This window comes from Tursiops truncatus, chromosome 8, assembly GCF_011762595.2.
Source record: "Tursiops truncatus isolate mTurTru1 chromosome 8, mTurTru1.mat.Y, whole genome shotgun sequence".
NCBI classification, from domain to species: Eukaryota; Metazoa; Chordata; class Mammalia; order Artiodactyla; family Delphinidae; genus Tursiops; species Tursiops truncatus.
In genome coordinates this window covers 91,974,428-91,995,066 of record NC_047041.1, presented here as the reverse complement: position 1 = coordinate 91,995,066, position 20,639 = coordinate 91,974,428, and the positions used below count along the sequence as shown (strand labels likewise).

The 20,639-nt window shown below is 36.3% G+C and overlaps 1 protein-coding gene across 3 annotated transcripts in view; it reads right to left on the bottom strand.

Annotated features, from left to right (window-relative positions):
• Positions 1 to 20,639, bottom strand: part of TTC17 (tetratricopeptide repeat domain 17) — a 153,597-nt gene that overhangs the window by 83,362 nt on the left and 49,596 nt on the right. For 2 of the 3 annotated variants that reach the window (XM_019948320.2, XM_019948321.2), the window contains exons 6-16: positions 20,399 to 20,508; positions 19,677 to 19,821; positions 19,095 to 19,234; positions 17,493 to 17,653; positions 15,684 to 15,796; positions 11,454 to 11,600; positions 9,989 to 10,104; positions 9,667 to 9,832; positions 8,422 to 8,499; positions 8,060 to 8,284; positions 736 to 922 (exon numbers count right to left, since the gene is read on the bottom strand). In XM_019948320.2, the coding sequence (XP_019803879.1) occupies positions 736 to 922; positions 8,060 to 8,284; positions 8,422 to 8,499; positions 9,667 to 9,832; positions 9,989 to 10,104; positions 11,454 to 11,600; positions 15,684 to 15,796; positions 17,493 to 17,653; positions 19,095 to 19,234; positions 19,677 to 19,821; positions 20,399 to 20,508 (1,588 nt within the window). The remainder of the gene's footprint in view (positions 1 to 735; positions 923 to 8,059; positions 8,285 to 8,421; positions 8,500 to 9,666; positions 9,833 to 9,988; positions 10,105 to 11,453; positions 11,601 to 15,683; positions 15,797 to 17,492; positions 17,654 to 19,094; positions 19,235 to 19,676; positions 19,822 to 20,398; positions 20,509 to 20,639) is intronic. The other variant, XM_033860486.1, reaches the window with a different exon arrangement.

Here is a 20,639-nt window from a genome sequence, read left to right as displayed (position 1 = left end):
ATAAAAATTCAAAGAAAAAGAATGTATAAATATGTATAACTGAATCACTTTGCTGTACAGCAGAAATTAATACAATATTGTAAATCAACTATACGTCAATAAAAAAATATTGAAGAAAAAATATCATGGAACTCTTAGAAATTTACAATAGTTGAGACATTAACTCAAGTAGCTCTGACCCAGGTGGACACACTGCTGCACACGTGTGTATGTATACACATATGTACACATGCGTGGTGCCTGTGGGAGGAAGCGGAAGAATGCAAAGTAGATAGCCGCTTCACGTCGGACGACTGCCTGAAAGGTGCGGTGAAGGTCCACACCACCTCCACTCAAAGACAAGGGGCTGTACTTCGGTGAATGAGGATAGAAACACTGCTTCAAATCTCATTACACCGTTTGAATTTGTGGCAGAAAAAAAAGTCTTTTACCATAAATATCAGTTGTTGTAGAACATCAGAGATTTGGGGGAGAGAAAAAAATCTCACAGTTTATCAATCCCAGTCGAATATACTTTGATCAGCCTTTCTCAAACTAGGGTTCTGGGAGAGAATTAAGCCTAATGCTCCAAGGCATGTACACAGCAAGTTATTAATTAATTTCTTTCCTATGTATCTAGAATTACACTGGTTATGTAAAAACCTTGGAAAAATAAAATCATTTTCTGTGTTCTGTTGATCAAAACAGGAATCCTGATTGAACTCATTATTTTGCCAGCATTTAACAGCTGCTTACCACTGCAAACAGAAGAGGTGATGTTGTACAGAAAAGGATAAAACTGCATACAGCGAATCAACTTCAGGCTGTTTTCACACTCTGGGCATTTGGTAGTTAATTTCAAAGCCTGTCTAAAGGCCTCAAGTGCCCCACTGATATTCTTCAGAGCAAGGTAAGCATTTCCCAGGCTCAAAAAGGTCAGGGGCTGAAAAGAAAGAAAAAAAAAAAATCAGAAAATGTTAATGAATTAATATTTTCTGAGAGTTACAAAACCTTTACAGTATATGTCTTTTGGTTTTTTTTAGGTTACCTCATAAAAGTTACCCCAACTGTCCATTTTATTTACATCAGCTAAACTGTTTAATATAAATTTATTTTTTACCTTTTTACTAAGATAAAAAATACATAAAGTATGTAACATGCACTAGTCTTAAGCGTACAGCTCAATGAGTTTTTATATACGTATATACCCCTGTAACCACCACTCATCTAAAGATACAAAACATTTGGAACATTTCTGGTGCCCCAAGAGGTTCCCCTGGGCAACCCAACCCCAACCCCAGAGGTAACCACTTGATGTGATGTTGTGACTATCACCATAGATCAGCTCTGCCTTGCCTGTTCTTGAACTCCATATAAATGAATCAAACAGCATGTTCTCTTACGTGTATAATATGTACCCTTTTGTACCTGCTTTCACTCAACACAACATCTAATATTCAAGAAACCAGATGTTTTTTGTGTACTATTTGTTCATTCTTCTTAAAAAAAATTGATGTGTAATGTTTCATCATGTGAATACACACAATTTATTCATCCATTCTCCTACTGATAGGGAGTTTTTGGATTGTTTGCAGTTTTGGGTTACTATAAATAAAGCTACTACGAACAGTCATGTAAATGTCTTTTGATAGACATATGCACTCATTTTCCTTGGGTATACACTTAGTAGTGGTTCTTAAGGTAGGCATACATTTAGTTTTATGAGATACAACGAAACCATTTCCCATTGGACATACAGACTTGCACTCCTACCAACAACTGTGAGAATGCACTGACTTGTTATTGTCAGTTTTTTAAATTTAGCTGTTTTAGTGAGATGCTTAAGCGGCATCTCACTGTGATTTTAATGTGCATTTCCTTGATTAGTAATAATGTTGAATATTTTTTCATGTGCTTACTGGCCCTTTGGGTACCCTTATTGCTGAAGTGCTGTTGTTTTCCCCATTAAAAAAAAATTGGGTTGCCTTTTTCTTATTGATTTGAAGGAGTTCTTTATATATACACTAGACATGAGACCTTTGCTGGAAATATTTATTGCAAATATCTTCTCCAAGTCTGTTGTTTGCCTTTTTATTCTCTTAAATGGTATCTTCTGATAAACAGAAATTCTTAATTTTAATGAAGTTCAGCTATATATTTTTTTCTTTTATAGTTAGTGCTTTTTGAAATCTTTGCCAGCTATGAGGTAACAAAGACTTCCTCCTATGTTTTCATCAAGAAGCTTTATTGTTTTATCTTTCACATTTTGGTACATGATCCACCTCAAATTAATCTTGTGTATGACATGGAGTAGGAGTCAGGGTTCATTTCTTTTTCCATAGGGGATATCCAAGTAGTCCATTACTACCTACTGAAAAACCAAAAGCTCCCACACACACTGAACTAGTGTGCCTTTGTCATAAATCAGGTGACCATATATGCAGGGGCCTATTTTTAATTTCTCTATTGTGTTCCATTGATATATTTGAGTATCTTTGTGCCAGTACCATACTGATTTAACTACAGTTAAGTCTTGAAATCTGGTAATATAAACCTTCCAACTCTGTTTTTTTCTTCCCCTCACACCCCAATTTTTGAGCTATTCTAGATCCATTTTTATGTAGATTTTTGACTCTCCTTATCAATTTACACACACATATACATGCAATTGCTGGGAGTCTGGGATCACATTGAATCTATAAATCAATCTGAAGAGAACTTACATCTTAACAATACTGAATCTTTCAATCCATGAACATGATGTATATCACCATTTATTTAGGTTTTCTTTCTCTTAGCAATGTTTTGTAATCATGATAAAAATCTTGTGCATCTTCCTTTAGATTTACTTCTAGATATCTGATTTTTTGGATGCTATTGTAAATAGTCTTAAAATTCTATTTTCCAATTGTTTGTTGAGACTTTGTTTTTATACGTAGCCCGAAGTATTCCGTTTAGGTCATTTTAGCAGAAATATACCTATGCTTAGTATTTGCTGCATACAAACCATTTATTCTACAAACCATCTATTTACTTTATCATTAAAAATATTTTAAAAGATCTAAGAATGTTTTATTCTCAAATTGCACAGTATATCCCCGTGAAAAGCAATTATCCCCTATAATTTATCAGCTACTTGCTTTTGATTCAGGCTGTTAGGTCATCAGAAATATCTCACTATAACCAAACCAAGGTGTACAAAATATTCCAGATTAAAGAGGCCTAATCTAGGTAGCGCTCAGGTTACATTTAAAGTATTACTTAGTGGTTCACACTAAGATATACAATTAAATTCCATACATAGATTTCAAAAATGTCCTTATATTTTCCATAAGGAAACGAAGTATCGTAATTATCCTTACAACTAGAATGAAGGAAACGAAGTATCATGATTATCCCTATGACCAGAATGATAGTTGTGCAAATATCCTGTATTCAGACGAACTGGTTAGCATTTTGGAAAAAAAGAGTAATTTTCGTGAATTCATTCTGAAAATAATTACTGAGTGTTTACCATGTTTCAAATACTGTTTTTGACACTGGGGATACAGCAGAAAAAAAGATAAATCCTTGCCTTAGTGGATCTTATAGTCTCATGTCACACAATTGTGAGTAAAATGTGATGAAGGACAGCAGGGAAGAGACATAAATAGTACTAACCATAGGGAAGAGAGTGCCATTACAGAGTAGTAAGGGAAAGACTCCCTGAGAAGCTAGTATTTGTAAAAGATTTTAAGGAGATGAGGAGCAAGCTATGAAGAATCTTAGTGGGATGAAGCATTCCAAGCAGAGAGAATAGAAAATGCAAAGGTCCTGAGGAGGGAGCACAGCTAGCATGTTCAAGGAACTGCAAGGCGGCCAAGTGAGGCTAGAATAGAATGACCAAAGGAACGATCTCATGGAGATACGGTCAGAAAAGTAACAAGGTCATGTAGGACCTTCTACATCATTATAAATTCTTGTTTCTTACTGTGAGTTACATGGAGACTCACCGCAGAGATTTGAACAAATAACAACATCTGACATTAAAAAAAAAATTACTAACTTTGTTTCTTGTATTTTTTCAATGTAGAAGGTAATTTTTCAACTCTGGCTATGGGATGGAGAGAATTTAGGTGAAAGGAGAGGGGAAGCGGCTCCCTTTAAGCAATACTCTACAGCTTCCTAAAGCTAAGGAACAGCATATAAGTTTAGCATATGTTGAGCACTACTGGCATTGTATTTATTCATAATGCAATTTCTTTCTTTCTTTTTTTTTTGGCTGCGCTGCGTGGCACATGGGATCTTAGTTCCCTAACCAGGGATTGAACCCGTGCCCCTGCAGTGGAAGTGTGGAGTCTTAACCACTGGACCAACAGGGAAGTCCCTGACAACATCTGACTTTTAATAAGAATTTCACTGACTGCTGTACTGTGAATAGAGTGTAGGGTGACAAAGGCAGAAAGCCAAGAAGCTAGTTAGTAGGCTACTGAAATAATCTAGATAAAAGACAATGATGGTGTGGATAAGATAGCAGTGGACATGATGGTAAATAGTGAAATTCTGGGTATATTTTAAAAACAGAATCAGCGAGATTACTTAATAGATTGAATCTGCCCTAAGAGAAGGAGAAAGGTACGAAGGATGGCTCTAAGTTTTTGTCCTGAGATACTGGCTTTACTGTTTCCTGAAATGGGAAAGACTGAGAACAAATTAGAACAATATTAAGGAGCTTAGTTTTGGCCTGTAGTTTTAGACCGTGTTTTAGACATTCAAGTGGAGGTGTCATGTTAGCTGTTGGATAAAGGAGTCTGGAGTTCAGAGCAAAGGTGATAAGTGACTCAATAAGGAAAGTGTAATGTTCTTGAGATATGGTCCTGGAACAATCAGATATCCATTTGGATATGAACTTTGATGAATGAACTTTGATCCCTACCTCACACTGCAAAGAAAATTTAACTTGAAATGGATCATAGGCCTAAATGTGAAACCTGAAACTGTAAAACATCTAGAAGACAACATAGGAAAAGACCTTTGTATATCTGAGAGTCAACTATTTAAAGACAAACCAGAGAAAACAAAATAGAACTATTTTTTTTTCAGACTTCTTATGAGGACACCTTAAATCTAACAATAGAAATCAAAAGGGAAAAGATGGAAAATTAAGGTAAGTTTTAAAAGCTAAGATAAAAAGGCAAAGAGAGAAAATATTTTTAACATATGATAGATGGAGTTAAAGACTTTATTGTATAAAGAGTTCATGTAAAATTAAAAAAAAAACAAATTCTAACAAAATGAGCAAAATGCCTACATAAACTTTTACTTTAAAAATACAATAAAATAGGGGACTTTCCTGGTGGCACAGTTGTTAAGAATCCACCTGCCAATGCAGGGGACATGGGTTTGAGCCCTGGCCTGGGAAGATCCCACATGCCATGGAGCAACTAAGCCCGTGCACCACAACTACTGAGCCTGCGCTCCAGAGCCTGCGAGCCACAACTACTGAGCCCACACGCTGCAACTACTGAAGCCCATGTGCCTAGAGCCTGTGCTCCGCAACAAGAGAAGCCACTACAATGAGAAGCCCGCGCACAGCAACGAAAACCCAACGCAGCCAGAAACACAAACAAACAAACAATAAACAATAAAACAGGGACTTCCCTGGTGGTCCAGTGGTTAAGGCTTTGAGCTCCCAATGCAGAAAGCCCGGGTTCAATCCCTGGTCAGGGAAATAGATCCTACATGCCGCAACTAAGAGCCTGCATGCCGCAACTACAGATCCCACATGCCCCACCTAAAAAGTAAAAAATAAAAAGATCCCGCACGCTGCAACTAAAAAAAAAAAGATCCCACATGCTGCGAAGATCCTGTGTGCCGCAACTAAGACCCGGCATAGCCAAATAAATAAACATTTTTAAAAAATACAATATCCTTAAAATAAGATTAAGAAATTTATGTTACAACAGAGAATGGAATTTTTTAAAGTAAATCTATTTTACAAACGTTAATACAGAAGCAGTGTGACTTGACTATAAAGGTGTGAACTCTAATGGCCACTCTCCCTGAGTTCAAATCCAAGCTCTATGACTTTCTGTAAACCCCTTTGGCATTCTTTTTCTATCAAATGGGTAAATCTTATCTCATAGGGTTGTTTTGAGGATTAAATGAGTTATTACATGTAAAGTGCTTAGTATGATGCCTGGCTCTAGTAAACAATCAATAAAAGTTAGCAGTTACTTCAACTGATTCTGGTGATAATACAAGCAAAATGAATATTTATAGATCTTGATTATGGCAATATATATTGGCCCAAATCTTTTTGTGGATTGTTTGGTATTTTGTATCAAAGCCATCAAAATATTCATTCTCTTACTGACTTAGTAATTTCACTGCTACTAGCAGTCTTTCCTAAGAAAATTATCTGGAAAACAGAAAAGGTCGTATCCAGAAAATCATTACTGATATTAGCAACCTAAACATCCAGCAACAGAGGAGTCAGTTCTAACATATCAATTCATCAAACCTTTATACAACCACTTAAATTGATGGCTATAAAAACTAGGTAGTAAAAATTTTTTTTATATAAGTTTTAAAGATCACCAGTACAGTAAAGTTGCAACACTATGAAATATTTACATAGAAGGAAAGCTTATAAGGAAATATTTCCAGATGTTGACAGCTGGGGGTAGGGTCTGATTAAGGTGTATTTTGGGGTATCTACCCTGATTCACTGATTTGTATTTTTATTCTTGTTGCAGTACTACAGTATTTAGCTAAAATTTTAGTATAATTTTCAAATATGAAAAGGCAGGGCTTCCCCGGTGGCGCAGTGGTTGACAGTCCGCCTGCCGATGCAGGGGACCTGGGTTTGTGCCCCGGTCCGGGAAGATCCCACATGCCGCGGAGCAGCTACGCCCGTGAGCCATGGCCATTGAGCCTGCGCATCCGGAGCCTGTGCTCCACAACGGGAGAGGCCACAACAGTGAGAGGCCCGCGTACTGCAAAAAAAAAAATGAAAAGGCAGCTAATCTCTAAAGGAGCTTTTTTTTTTTTTTTTTCCAGAAGAAAACTGCCTAATTGCCTTGGCTGGTGGCAGAAAAAAGTGAACCATGAGAAGTATCAAGGGAATGCAGCTGTGCTGAACCTTCCATTTGGGTGTTCATTTTATCACATCTCATATAGACCATCTGTTCTACTATAGCCACACCTGGCACACAGTAAACATTTGATTAATATTTGATGTACTTCTCTGGCAACTTGGCCTGTTGTATAACAGTGATTATAAAGTTTTACTTAAAATCCAGTTGTGAATTGGTGTATTTCAAAGGAAACTCTTAACAGGCAACATTCTCTTCTAGTACCGAAAAAATCAGTTTTGGGACACCTCGAATAAACCTAGGCCATTCATGCACACTTCTTCTAAAAGTTTCTTTGCATATAAAACTCAGAAACATTTAGACGCTAAGTATAAAAGCAATTTAACTGTACATTTATTATAACTGCATTCATCAAACGTAAGATGTCATCAATTATAACATGCATCCTTATTTCAGAGATGTTAAAATATGAAAAAAAAAAGTAAGTGGTACTTTAGAAACAATGAAATAAAGTATTTAACTACAAAGCAGTGACACAACTCCATGGATTGCATGTGGGAGGTTCAGGGCATGAATATCAACCTACTTATCTATCCTTATCAAAACAACCTTTAAACTGTGCTCTGGCTTGCTTGGTATAAAGGTATCTATAAATTAACGCTGTAAAACAGTATAACATTATGCAATGTGCACGCTGTAATGAGCAGGATAAAGTGAGAAGCAGATGTTTCAGACATAAAGATGTGGCAGTATATTTTTAGCAGCTATGTCATTCTTATGTAAATGTAAGTTTCTAAAAAATAACTGTATAATTTATAAACTTCATTCATTTAAAATAGATGAACACATCAAAAATAAAACAAAGCCGTCTTACAATATGCAAATTCTACTAAAAAATAAAACGAGTTTTTTTTTATGCCCTTTCTATAAAAATACATATTATACTCTGAATTTGAGTTATCACTACTTAGTATATATTGCTACAAAGAAACATAAAACCTCACCTCAGAGCTATTGATGGCCAAAGCTTGAAGCAGCAGTTTAGTGGCATCAAGATGAAGGCCATAGTGAATCAAAAGGTTGGCCAAGTTCACAAGAGGAACATCCTGGTATTGAAGCGGAGCCAAATTCAAAGCCCTCTGAAGACAAGCAATAGCAAAGGTGCTATTTCCTACTGCTCTCCAGTAGAGTCCAGCTTCATTGAGTATCAGCCAGACAGGAGCATTTGGCTGAAAAACCCCAAATACTTCAGTTAATACAAGAATACAGTACTCATTCTAAAAAGGATTTTTTAATACATGCATTTTAACTTTTAATTACAATTACTAAGCATTTAAATTTCAGATATCTGAGGTAGGCAACTCACCTTGTTAATAGCATGAAATAAGAAAGACCCAATTTCTTCTTCTGGGATAGTATAGTTATTAATACGGGAAAGCAAAATCTGAAAACATCAAAAGGAAGATTGAATCAATTGAAAATAACAGGGAAGACATTTGAAAAGAATTTCTATAGACAACAGTCTTGAGCTCCTCAAGAACAGCTAACTTGAAGAGATATTTATAATTATATACATAACATGCAGTCATTGACATTACAACAGGTGTTACCCTGCTCATGTATGCCTTAGTTTCCTTTAATTAAAAAAAGTTAAAAACATATACACCACATACATATTAAGGTGATCTATCATTCCCCCGTTCAAGTCAACCTAAGTGTCCAGAACCAAATGAGAAATTATTCAGAGAGCAAAGCATGCAACACCTGATGCAATGAAAATCTGCTACCCTTCCTAGCTGGAAAAGCACCAGATCCTCAATTAGTCTACTTTATATTCTTGCAGCATTTATATAACTGTGAGCAACTCTAAGTTAGGGATCATGGTCTATTTTTCTTTGTATTCCTAGCACTCCAAACTGTGCCTGGAACATAATGTTTTTTGCCTCAGTAAATGCTGAATGTAAGTAGTAACTGCTCATAGTTTTAAAATTAAGTTAAAAAAAGGTCATGGTGATGGTCTGTTTTCTCTGTAAAAAGTAAATTTTTTCATTTGTACCTACGGAATGGTAACTAATATAGGATTTATATTCAGTAATAAAACATTCCTAGTTATACATAGCTAATAGGAACTAAAGAAAACAGCGTAACAGAACATATTTATAATGTTTGCAAAATAGTTATCAAATTCATACAAATTCCTAAGGACCTCATATGAGCACAAAACAGGGTTGATAAGGCCAAGGAAAGAGAATCTTCAAGCTTTCAATTTATACAAACTTCTGGAAGCTTGGAGAATGTAAAGCTAAACTGCAGTGGTCAGAATGGCCTCCACTAGGTAAACAGAGTTCTGTGTTACTCATCTTTGCAGCCCTCTTAGAGGAACACTGCTTGGGTGGTCTATGTATATAGCAACCCAGGGGAACACTTTACTGGCATTCCTTCAATAGCATGACTGACTTCTTAATTATTTCACCAAATCTTTAACTCTATGTTTCAGTTTCATAAACTTAAAGCTCAACAACTGCCTTCTATCAAATTTTTGCTCCACCTATGAGGCTTGCGAAGTCAACCAGAATGGACGGCAATAAACACCAGCCTAAGTGAGCCTTACTTTTCGTGCATGGTCATCTGGCATTTTGGCTTTCAGATCCATGCGGACCTCTAATTCTTTGACTAAGTAGGACAGAGTCTGGCTTTTTCTGATGTCAGTTATGGAACAGTCAGGGGTTTGGGCCTCTTCTTCTGAAGCATAATCATCACTGTTGAGTTCGTGGATCCTGGCACAAGAAAAAGGAACAAAATTCATATTTTCAAAGTTTGGGTGACTTCAAAATAAAGACTTAACCTTTCAAGTCCAAGGCTGGTGCTCTCAAAGAACTGCCAGATGATAATCATGCAGAATCAAGTGCTTTGCCAAATCCATCAGCACTTGCCTGAGTCCTTTGTTTTCCGGAGGCAGAAAATACGTTGGCAATTCCCCGCCAACAGGGACTCTAGGATAGCTTTCTGCACAATCTGCTCTTTTAGGCCACAGAATATGCTGTTTGTCCTAATAAAAAAGAAAATTTCTCATAAATTTCTTCAGATTCAATGCTTCAATATGCTAAATGAACTTTTAAAAGAACATAAATATACTAGGATAACCTAAAAACAGTTTAGTATTTTAAGATATAGACATTGTGGTAGACTCTATAATATTCCTTCTACTGCAGATTATTAGTCTAAGTCAGTAATTCTACCTGCTTTACCACAGACTGGTTCAGGGTTGGGCAGGCCTAACTCAGCTGAGCCAGTAAGACACAAGGAGAGGTCTGCCTGGGGCTTCCAAGAAAGAAAAGCCAGTCTTAGTCTCTTATGCCCCAAAGGAGCAAAAACCATGTTGCTCCAGCTACTGCTGGCTGTCGCCTCAGTACCATGAGGAAGACAGGCTTTAGGATGGAACCAATACAGTGGATGGCAAATTAAAGAAACGGAAAGGAATGGGTCACTGGGCCACTGAATCAACCAAAGCCAAAGTTTGCTCTATCTTTGGATTTCCCATAATATGAGGTGAATTTTCTTTCGTTTAAGTCAATTTGAGGTGGAGTTTGTGACTTTTACCTAGAAGCATACATGCACTTAAAAAACTGGAACAGAAAACTGTTTTTCCCTTAACTAAGACTTTTCTTTGCCAATGCTGAAGTTTAACAATTATTATTTTATTTGTAAAATTTCATCTTTCTAAATATAAATAACATGTACCAGAGGCTTACTAAACTTATAGCCTGAAGCTTTCAAACTTGGGAATTTATATTAGACATAATTAAATAATAAGTGGCCGTATTAATTTTGTTAGAATAAAAACACAATTAAATTCTGAAAATTTAATGTTGAATAAAAAATACATGGTTTCTGTCTTCATATGTTGGTATCCCCATTGGCTAACACACAATTATTTCTTAGGTAGGTTAGAAATACATATTTATTTACTTGTTTATTATCTGTATCTTCTGCTAGAATGTGAGCTCCAGCAGAGCAAGGAACTTGTGTACTATATTCATAGTATCAGCCTGGTATACAGTTGGAAGCTCAATAAAAGAATGCTGATTAAATAAGTGAAGTACATACAAGCACGCACTTAGGTCAAGTTTAGAAACTCATGAGGGTTGGTGATTATACTCAGAGCTTTGAACTGAAATCAGGGTGTCCATCTGCCCCACCTGACTGCCAAGAACTCAAGACAGACCCTGTGTCTTACCACCTAGCAGAATGCCTTCCATTTAATGTAAGCTTAACAAATGCTTGCTGAACTAAGCTGAACAGTGACTGGGGCCATATTAATCAGTGGGGTTGAGGGCCACTGCTTTAAGAAATCTTGTCTGTTAGAGAAAACTCCTTAATCATCCTCTACTAACTTACCCTATATGCATCAGAGTCCCTGCCCCAGATCCAGAGAACAGAATGGGCTATGGGAGAAGACTTGACCAAATCACTGATATCACTGTGATTTGCTTGAACATCAAAGTTCACAGACATCATACTGGAGGTTGATGAATCCTCACCAAACTAGAAAATGAAAAGAAAAGTTCAATCAAATTGAAAGCAGAAAAGGAGTTGTAAATAAGATTTAACTCAACCCAAAAATGTTAATGAATACTCAAAATTAGAAGAAAATCACAAAGTAGGTCAGTTAAAAGGCAATCAGATCTTTAATTTTCAGAACTATGCCCCAACAGTATTCTCTCACAGATAATGCACAGCTAGCAACTTTCAATCAACTATGCCATTGATGTGTGAGAAAACTAGTGTGGGTTGTTTTCCTGTCCCACTACTTCCTTTCTATGATTTAGTCTCTTATAAGTTTAGTGATTAGCTGATTTAGATGTTTGATTCATTATTCCTCTCCCCTACCTAGACTAAAATGATCACTATTCTATAAAATTAGTGTGCTTAAGGGTTCTTAAGCGTTTAATATAGCTATCATTTAGGCATTAAAAACCACTGGACAGTCAATTTCAAATATGTATAGCCTTCAATGGTGAAAAATTAAAACGATTTCCTCTAAGATGAGGAACAAGACAAGGTTTCCCACTCTCACCACTCTTATTCAACATAGTTTTGGAAGTTTTAGCCACAGCAATCAGAGAAGAGAAAGAAATAAAAGGAATACAAATTGGAAAAGAAGTAAAACTGTCACTGTTTGCAGATGACATGATACTATACATACAGAATCCTAAAGATGCCACCAGAAAACTACTAGAGCTAATCAATGAATTTGGTAAAGTAGCAGGATACAAAATTAATGCACAGAAATCTCTTGCATTCCTATACACTAACAATGAAAAATCTGAAAGAGAAATTAAGGAGACACTCTCATTTACCATTACAACAAAAAAGAATAAAATACCTAGGAATAAATCTACCTAAGGAGACAAAAGACCTGTATGCAGAAAACTGTAAGACACTGATGAAAGAAATTAAAGACAATACAAACAGATGAAGAAATATACCATGTTCTTGGATTGGAAGAATCAACACTGTGAAAATGACTATACTACCCAAAGCAATCTACAGAGTAAATGCAATACCTATCCAACTACCAATGGCATTTTTCACAGAATTAGAACAGAAAATTTTACAATTTGTATGGAAACACAAAAGACCCAGAATAGCCAAAGAAATCTTAAGAAAGAAACACGGAGCTGGAGGAATCAGGCTCCCTGACTAGACTATAATACAAAGCTACAGTAATCAAGATAGTATGGTACTGGCCCCAAAACAGAACTATAGGTCATGGAACAGGATAGAAAGCCCAGAAATAAACCACACACATATCGTCACCTTATCTTTGATAAAGGAGGCAAGAATATACGATGGAGAAAAGACAGCCTCTTCAGTAAATGGTGCTGGAAAAACTGGACAGCTACATGTAAAAGAATGAAATTAGAACACTTCCTAACACATACACAAAAATAAACTCAAAATGGATTAAATATCTAAATGTAAGGCCAGACACTATAAAACTCTTAGAGGAAAACATAGGCAGAACACTCTGTGACATAAATCCTAGAAAGATCCTTTTTGACCCACCTCCTAGAGAAACGGAAATAAAAATGAAAATAAACAAATGGGACCTAATGGAACTTAAAAAGTTTTTGCACAGCAAAGGAAACCATAAACAAAATGAAAAGGCAACCCTCAGAATGGGAGAAAATATTTGCAAATGAAGCAAATGACAAAGGATTAATCTCCAAAATTTACAAGCAGCTCATGTACCTGAATATCAAAAAAACAAACAACCTAATCCAAAAATGGGTAGAAGACCTAAATAGACATTTCTCCAAAGAAGACATACAGATTGCCAACAAACACGTGAAAGGATGCTCCACATCACTAATCATTAGAGCAATGCAAATCAAAACCACAATGAGGTATCACTTCACACCAGTCAGAATGGCCATCATCAAAAATCTACAAACAATAAATGCTGGAGAGGGTATGGAGAAAAGGAAACCCTCTTGCACTGTTGGTGGGAATGTAAATTGGTACAGCCACTATGGAGAACAGTATGGAGGTTCCTTAGAAAACTAAAAATAGAACTACCATATGACCCAGCAACCCCACTACTGGGCATATACCCTGAGAAATCCGTAATTCAAAAAGGGTCATGTACCACAATGTTCACTGCAGCACTACCTATAATAGCCAGGACATGGAAGCAACCTAAGTGTCTATCAACAGATGAATGGATAAAGAAGATGTGGCTCATATATTCAATGGAATATTACTCAGCCATAAAAAATGAAATTGATTTATTTGTAGTGAGGTAAATGGATTTAGAGTCTGTCATACAGCGTGAAGTAAGTCAGAAAGATAAAAACAAATACTGTATGCTAACACATATATATGGAATCTAAAAAAAAAAAAAAAAGGTTCTGATGAACCTAGGGGCAGGACAGGAATAAAGACGTAAACAAAGAGAATGGACTTGAGGACACGGGGTGGGGGGAAGGGTAAGCTGGGACAAAGTGAGAGAGTAGCACAGACATATATACACTACCAAATGTAAAACAGAGATAGCTAGTGGGAAGCAGCTGCATTGCACAGGAAGATCAGCTCAGTGCTTTGTGACCACCTGCGGCGGGGACAGGCAGGGTGGGAGGGAGATGTAAGAGGGAGGGGATATGGGGACATATGTATACATATAGCTGATTCACTTTGTTATACAGCAGAAACTAACACAACATTGTAAAGCAATTATACTCCAATAAAGATGTTAAAAAATATATATGTATAGCCTACCTCCAAACCAAGGTACAACAATATTTGATATTCTCACAAGATACCATATAGTTCCTGTGTATTTCTGAAACCTTGTTAGATAAGAGAATGGGACTAGGATGGGATGGAGTAGGAAAGAGATGAGAAAAAGGAATGAATATGATGAATTTGTAGCTCTATGCCTTTAATAACAGGAACAGATTCTTTCACTATATAGCAGTGATGAAATTTATGGATATATAATGTTGGAAGCTACACTCACACATGGCAGTCTTCCAAATGGTCTGTCTTGAGACCATTATGATATCTAAAAGTTACACTGGGTTTTGGTATATTTCATTTCTAAATATTCCCTTTTTCCCCTTAAAATGCTTGGATTTAAGACAGGGAGCTAGAGTCCCAGAGGGTGTAAGTCTGTTCTTCCTTTACTACTCTTGAAAACCAGACATGGGATATTGCTAGGAGCTGGCTCACAAAAATCATAGGAAGCTTTTGGTCTCTATTACTACTTCTCCTCCTAAATGGCCTCTTAATTTTTATTTCTTACTCTTTCCCAATGTAATCTGGGTTTTTCTAAATTAAAGAGTTCTAATTTTCCATGGTTTGTCTTCCTATAGAAGTTTTCCTGATCTCTTATTTTAACTGCTTATTGCTAGAAATTTCTGTATCTATGATTAAGGAACATGATGGGTTTTCTATGGGATAGGATAAATGTTATTTTATTTCCAGTATCCTTTTGGATGAAAATTGGACTCTGATTGTGTTTACTGTCTATATCAGCATCAGTTACATGCTATCTGGTATCATTATATTTATGCATTATTTCTTCCCAACTAGATAGGCTAGGATTTTATGTATGTGTATGACTGTGTGTATATGTGTATGTACCTGTGTGGACATATACAGAGACAGAAAGAAAGAAAAAACATGCACACAGCAATGTGCTTAATAAACGTTTTTTTGTAGATGATCATTTTGATGACGTTTTTGGTTGAAGCAACATAACTGGACTGATGACTTCAGGAAAGAGCATGGCTACTCTTTCCCAAATTTTAAATTATAGGTCTTACTAAAGTAAATTAAAAGGGGAGGTTAAGGCTTTTATTGTAGCTCTCTTGGTAAAGAAGAAAAGAATTAAACACATATGAAAAGAAAATACAGCCAGTACTTTGGGAAACAAAAATGTCATTCATGGAGTAACTGAGTACTCTCTATAAAATCTGACTTCATAAACATAACAGATACTCAACACCTTAAATGATGGTCACACATTTTAGAGATCAATTATATAAGGAATTAAGGGGGGGAGTGATATTACTCTTAGATATGTGCAAGTTTATAACAACTAGAAGAGACTAAGAAAAAGACCTGAACATAGTCCACATTTTCAAAGATATCACCACGATGGTAGCGCACAGGTTGGTCCCACTGGCAATGTAAACTATGCTGCTGGTTGACCAGACGGCATATCTGATGATTTCCTGGAATAAGAAAGGAAATTTAAATTGATGAAAAAGATCAGCAATGCCAACATGATTTTCTTAGTCTAAGTCATGTACTATCAACCCTGTACTCTTCAGAGCCTGGCAGAGTACTTACAGAGGGGATACTTATCCAGGGGAAATCTCATTAACGGTTAATTAAATTAAATCATTCTAAAGAAGCCTGTTTCTCCACCTATAAAACAAATGGGCTCCACTAAATAATCACTGACGTTCCTTCTGGCAATTGCATTCTACGACTGTAAAATCTATTGATTAAATTGTTTTAAGACTTTGCCCATCTCTCTGGAGAGAATTTGCTTTATATACTTCATGACTCTTTTTCAAATATATAAATATATATATATAAGTGCTCTGGTTGCACTTCAGTACAGATTGAGCAGCAAATAATCCCAAGGACTGAACATACTCTTTACACTCAAAATAGCAAAGAAGGGCTTCCCTGGTGGCGCAGTGGTTGAGAGTCCACCTGCCGATGCAAAGGATATGGGTTCGTGCCCTGGTCTGGGAAGATCCCAAATGCCGCGGAGCAGCTAGGCCCGTGACCCATGGCTGCTGAGCCTGCGCGTCTGGAGCCTGTGCTCCGCAACGGGAGAGGCCACAAGAGTGAGAGGTCCGCGTACCGCAAAAAAAAAAAGCAAAGAAAACTTGTCAGGTGGATTGTAAAATGGACTGTAAACGTTCACAGCTAAGGGTCAAAGATCAAGAGGCTGTACAGACCAATATATTTACCAAGGGAGAAGGATGTAATATAAGGGATTCTATTCATTTATTCTTTGGTGTCAAGTTGTCGTATCTGCTCCCACAGGGTTTAATCAGAAATGAAACATTCTGGATACAATCAAATCACTGATATCCTGTCAACCCAAGTTCCTTTAGACCAGTGGTTCTACTTTGGGGTCAGAGACTGTAAAAGATTTAATAAGAGCTACATACCATTTTACCAGGAAAAAAAAATGTGCATATACACAATACTGTGTATAATTTTGGGGAGGATTTCAGAACCCCCGAAAGTATTCCATTGATTACTTTCCTATTTGAGACAAAGTCTAGTCTAAAATCTTACTTCTAAAATAAAACATTTGTTTTTAATGGGGCATAAAAAAGAGGAGAACATTTAGCCTTATTGCCACTGTTGGCTGAAAAGTGTGGATGTTTTGATTCTAGGGTGTGTCTAGCTTGCGTTAAATTGGTGTAGGGCCATGTTACAGTGTGTTTTCAGACTAGCAACAACAGGCATCAAATAGGAGCTTGTTAGAATAACAGAATCTCAGGCCCCAACCCAGACCTACTGAATCAGAATCTGCATTTTAACAAGATCTCCATTTTAACAAGAGATTGATACGCATACCAAAGTTAGAGAAGCATCAATGTAGGCCATAGAGGACAAACAAACTGTTAAGACTCTTAGGATACAAAAGATTTGGTTTTTACTTTAAAATTTGGTTTTTAGTTTAAAAATTTGGTTTTTACTTTTTACTAAAAAAAAGTTAGAAGGATCAAACCAGCTCCTCAGGCCTGCTGGTATACCTGTAGTAACGATGTCATTTTAAGACTGAGAGAAGTCATAAGCACAATTTTATACTGCTTTATGGCTACATGAAAGTTATGAAAGTAAAGCACACTAGAAGTGAATTTCCTAACCTGTCTTCAATTACTTGGAATCAGTACTTACCTAATTGTGCCTCTTTTGCCATCTGTGTCTCATGGATGATATTTCTTAAGATTTGCTCTTCCTGAATCAGCTTATGTTTTTCTAGGATCTCCTGCTGTCTCAGGTAGTGGTCATGTTGCTTTTGATATTCTTTCAACTCATTCAGTGTTCGCTGGAGGGATCTTAACATTTTTTAATAACAGGAAAAAGTTACAGAGCTTTAAAATTATGGATTTTTAAACCCACTGAAATACATAGATTTTCTGGTTCTCAGCAAAAATTGCTAGATTTTGACTTTTAACATACAATCACTGTATCACAAGTTCAAGAACAATGGGGCTAAATAAATACGATTGTTTTATTAAAATTTGGGGGGAAAAAGATGGATGTGAAATTCTTCCCATAAACACAACAATTAATGACATTAAAAGGTGTATTAGACGCTTCAGGTGCCAGAAAAGATACATAGCAATAAATACTACTATAAAGCTTTATACATTTAACAAGTCTATTTCCCTCCACAAAGACTGTCAGTTCCATGGACATTCAAAGCCTTTCTAGAATCTTCCTTTTCACCTTTTCCTTTGATTCTACCTAAAGACAAGGTTAAGAGAAGAGGCCACAATGCCTTGCTCTTGCACTGTAGCTTCTTGGTTTACAGATTTTGGGAAAAAAACCACAGAAACTGCTTATAAAGGAATATTCCCTACCACCTGGTATCAATAAATCAGCTGCTTGATTATATTTAGTCACAAAAATCTTATTGCCTATTATACTGTTAACATATGGAGGTTTGATAGCTGCACAGATTGTATAAGAAGAGCATAATATTGGAAGAAACTCAGCCAGGGCAAGTTCTGACCAGGTATAACAAAGCCAGGTATAAACAAGCTGTCATTCTTTCCTTTTTACTACATTAGGCTTTTAAACAGATTGGAAAATAGGCAAAAGTTTAAAGAAATCCAAATCCCCACTTAATTCTATAATAATCAAAGTACACTCAAAACATTAAGGCTAATTCTATAAGAGATGAACAATTCACTTCTGAGTTATGTCAAGTTCCTTTACTGGCCCTATTATTTATAGAATTAAATACAGGATATTTTTTAAGTATACTACAAGGACCAAGTACAACAGAATTCCATTACTGTACAACTTACACAAATCTGATTAAAATGTGGGCCAAATAATCTCTCTCAACATCACTTAACCAACATAACAATAGCCCAACCTTAGAAGTCAAAGGAGAGAAAGCTCAAATGTAGCATGCGCAAGTGATTTTACTGACGGTGTATTCTATGGAAATAAAAATGTAATCAATAGAATTACTGAGCATCTGGCAGCACCCCCTCCTCCATCTGACTTCATACAAGTAATTGACTGTCAATATTGTTAAGATTTAGATGACAGCATTTACTGTAAATATTCTCTAGTTCCTGGAATCCTTTATACAACCACTGACTTGTGCTAAACCTCCTGATTGGAGAAAAAGGACAGGACTAGCATTAGTGAAAAGGTGTTTTTCTTAATTCTAATGAACAAATTAACACTGATATCACCCTACACAAGTCTAACCTAAGGTTCTACAGTGTTGGTGCTTCAGTAATTTTTTCTCCTAGTTACCTATGTTGAGCTTCCAGTTTCTGCTCGAGTTTTTGCTGACACAGGACAGCATGCTTCCTCTTTATAGCTTGCTCAAACCCAGGTTTAGCCTGTAAAGCATGGTCATAACAGAGCACTGAGTGGTTATACTCCCCAAGCATCTGAAGAGACAAAAACAAACACACACACATACACAAACAAAGGGGGGGAAATGGTTAGCCTGGTTGTATCCGTCCAAATCCCCTTATGATTTATGAGATCACACTAAATCTCATACAGTGAAGATTATTTCGATCAGTAGTCAAATCTCCATAACATGCAGCAATGCTATACAGGATGGTTCAATTGGAAGTACTGCTATTTTAAGAAGAGTATGCTAAAGGAAAATAATATTCGTATCAATTCGATTATTTTCTTTTTTGTGAAGAGGCTAAAACACTTATGATTCATTATTGCTATGAAGTTTTTTTCCCTTAATTTCTTCCTTTCTATCCCCTTGTTTGGACCAAAAGAAGGGAAAAGGGTATTTTTTATTGGAAAAAAAGAAAGAAAGAAAGAAAACAGCAACTGGATTGGTTCACGTAAAAAAAAAGTTGTATTTACTGCATATATATTTCCTAAAGTGTAATAGCTAGTGAAGAAGTCACTGTCGTCCAGAGCTGCGTGGACCACGACAGCAGCATCAGCAGAGAAGTGTGCTCTGTGCAGAACATTCGCCAAGTTGACCAGGGCAATGTCTTTATTGTGCCTAAAAGAGAAGGGAAGATGTAATTAGATGTCAGGAAAGAAGCATGTGCTCCACAATTGCCTATAACTACCTGACAAGGGCAAATTACATTCAAAGTTATTGAGCTTAGGAAAATAACTTTGAGTTTACTTACAGATGGGGAAAATAATTTAAGAAAATCCTAATGTTTAATTTTACATAATTGACGGTGCTTACTCAATCTGATAACTACAAATTTTGCCACAAAAATAAGGTCTGGCAGAGATTTTATGCTTTTAAAATGTATTTAGGGCTTATATTTGCTTTGAGAATAATTTAATTTCTGATAGTTCCTCCAACCAATTTCCCTAGTTTCAAGTCTCAAGTGAATCAGAGGGCATCTACATTATATATTTTTCCTTAACAGAAATCAGAAGTATGTTATGCCATCATCACTTTGAACTCTTTGATATCTAACATTTTTGTGATGGGACTAATTGCAACAGGGATGGAGGAGAATGCAAGTACAACACAATGCTTCCTCTTCTTGTTTTTTATGTATTTTAACAGTCCTGAGTTACATGGAAAATCAGGAGGTCCAGAAGAGGAGGAATCCTACCTGGATGAGAAGTGAAGGGCTCGCATAGCACATTCCACTACTTGATACGGCTCATTCTTTATTCTCCAGTAAAATGAAGCCATGTTATATAGCACCCACGAGGAAGAGTTCTAGAAGTTAAACAAATAAAATGACAACCAAATGTAACTCAAGATAGTTTCTTCAACTCAGAATGTTCAAAATGAGCACCTTTACACTCTGTCTGGTCTGAAACTGATGAAGAAAATCAAGACTCATTACA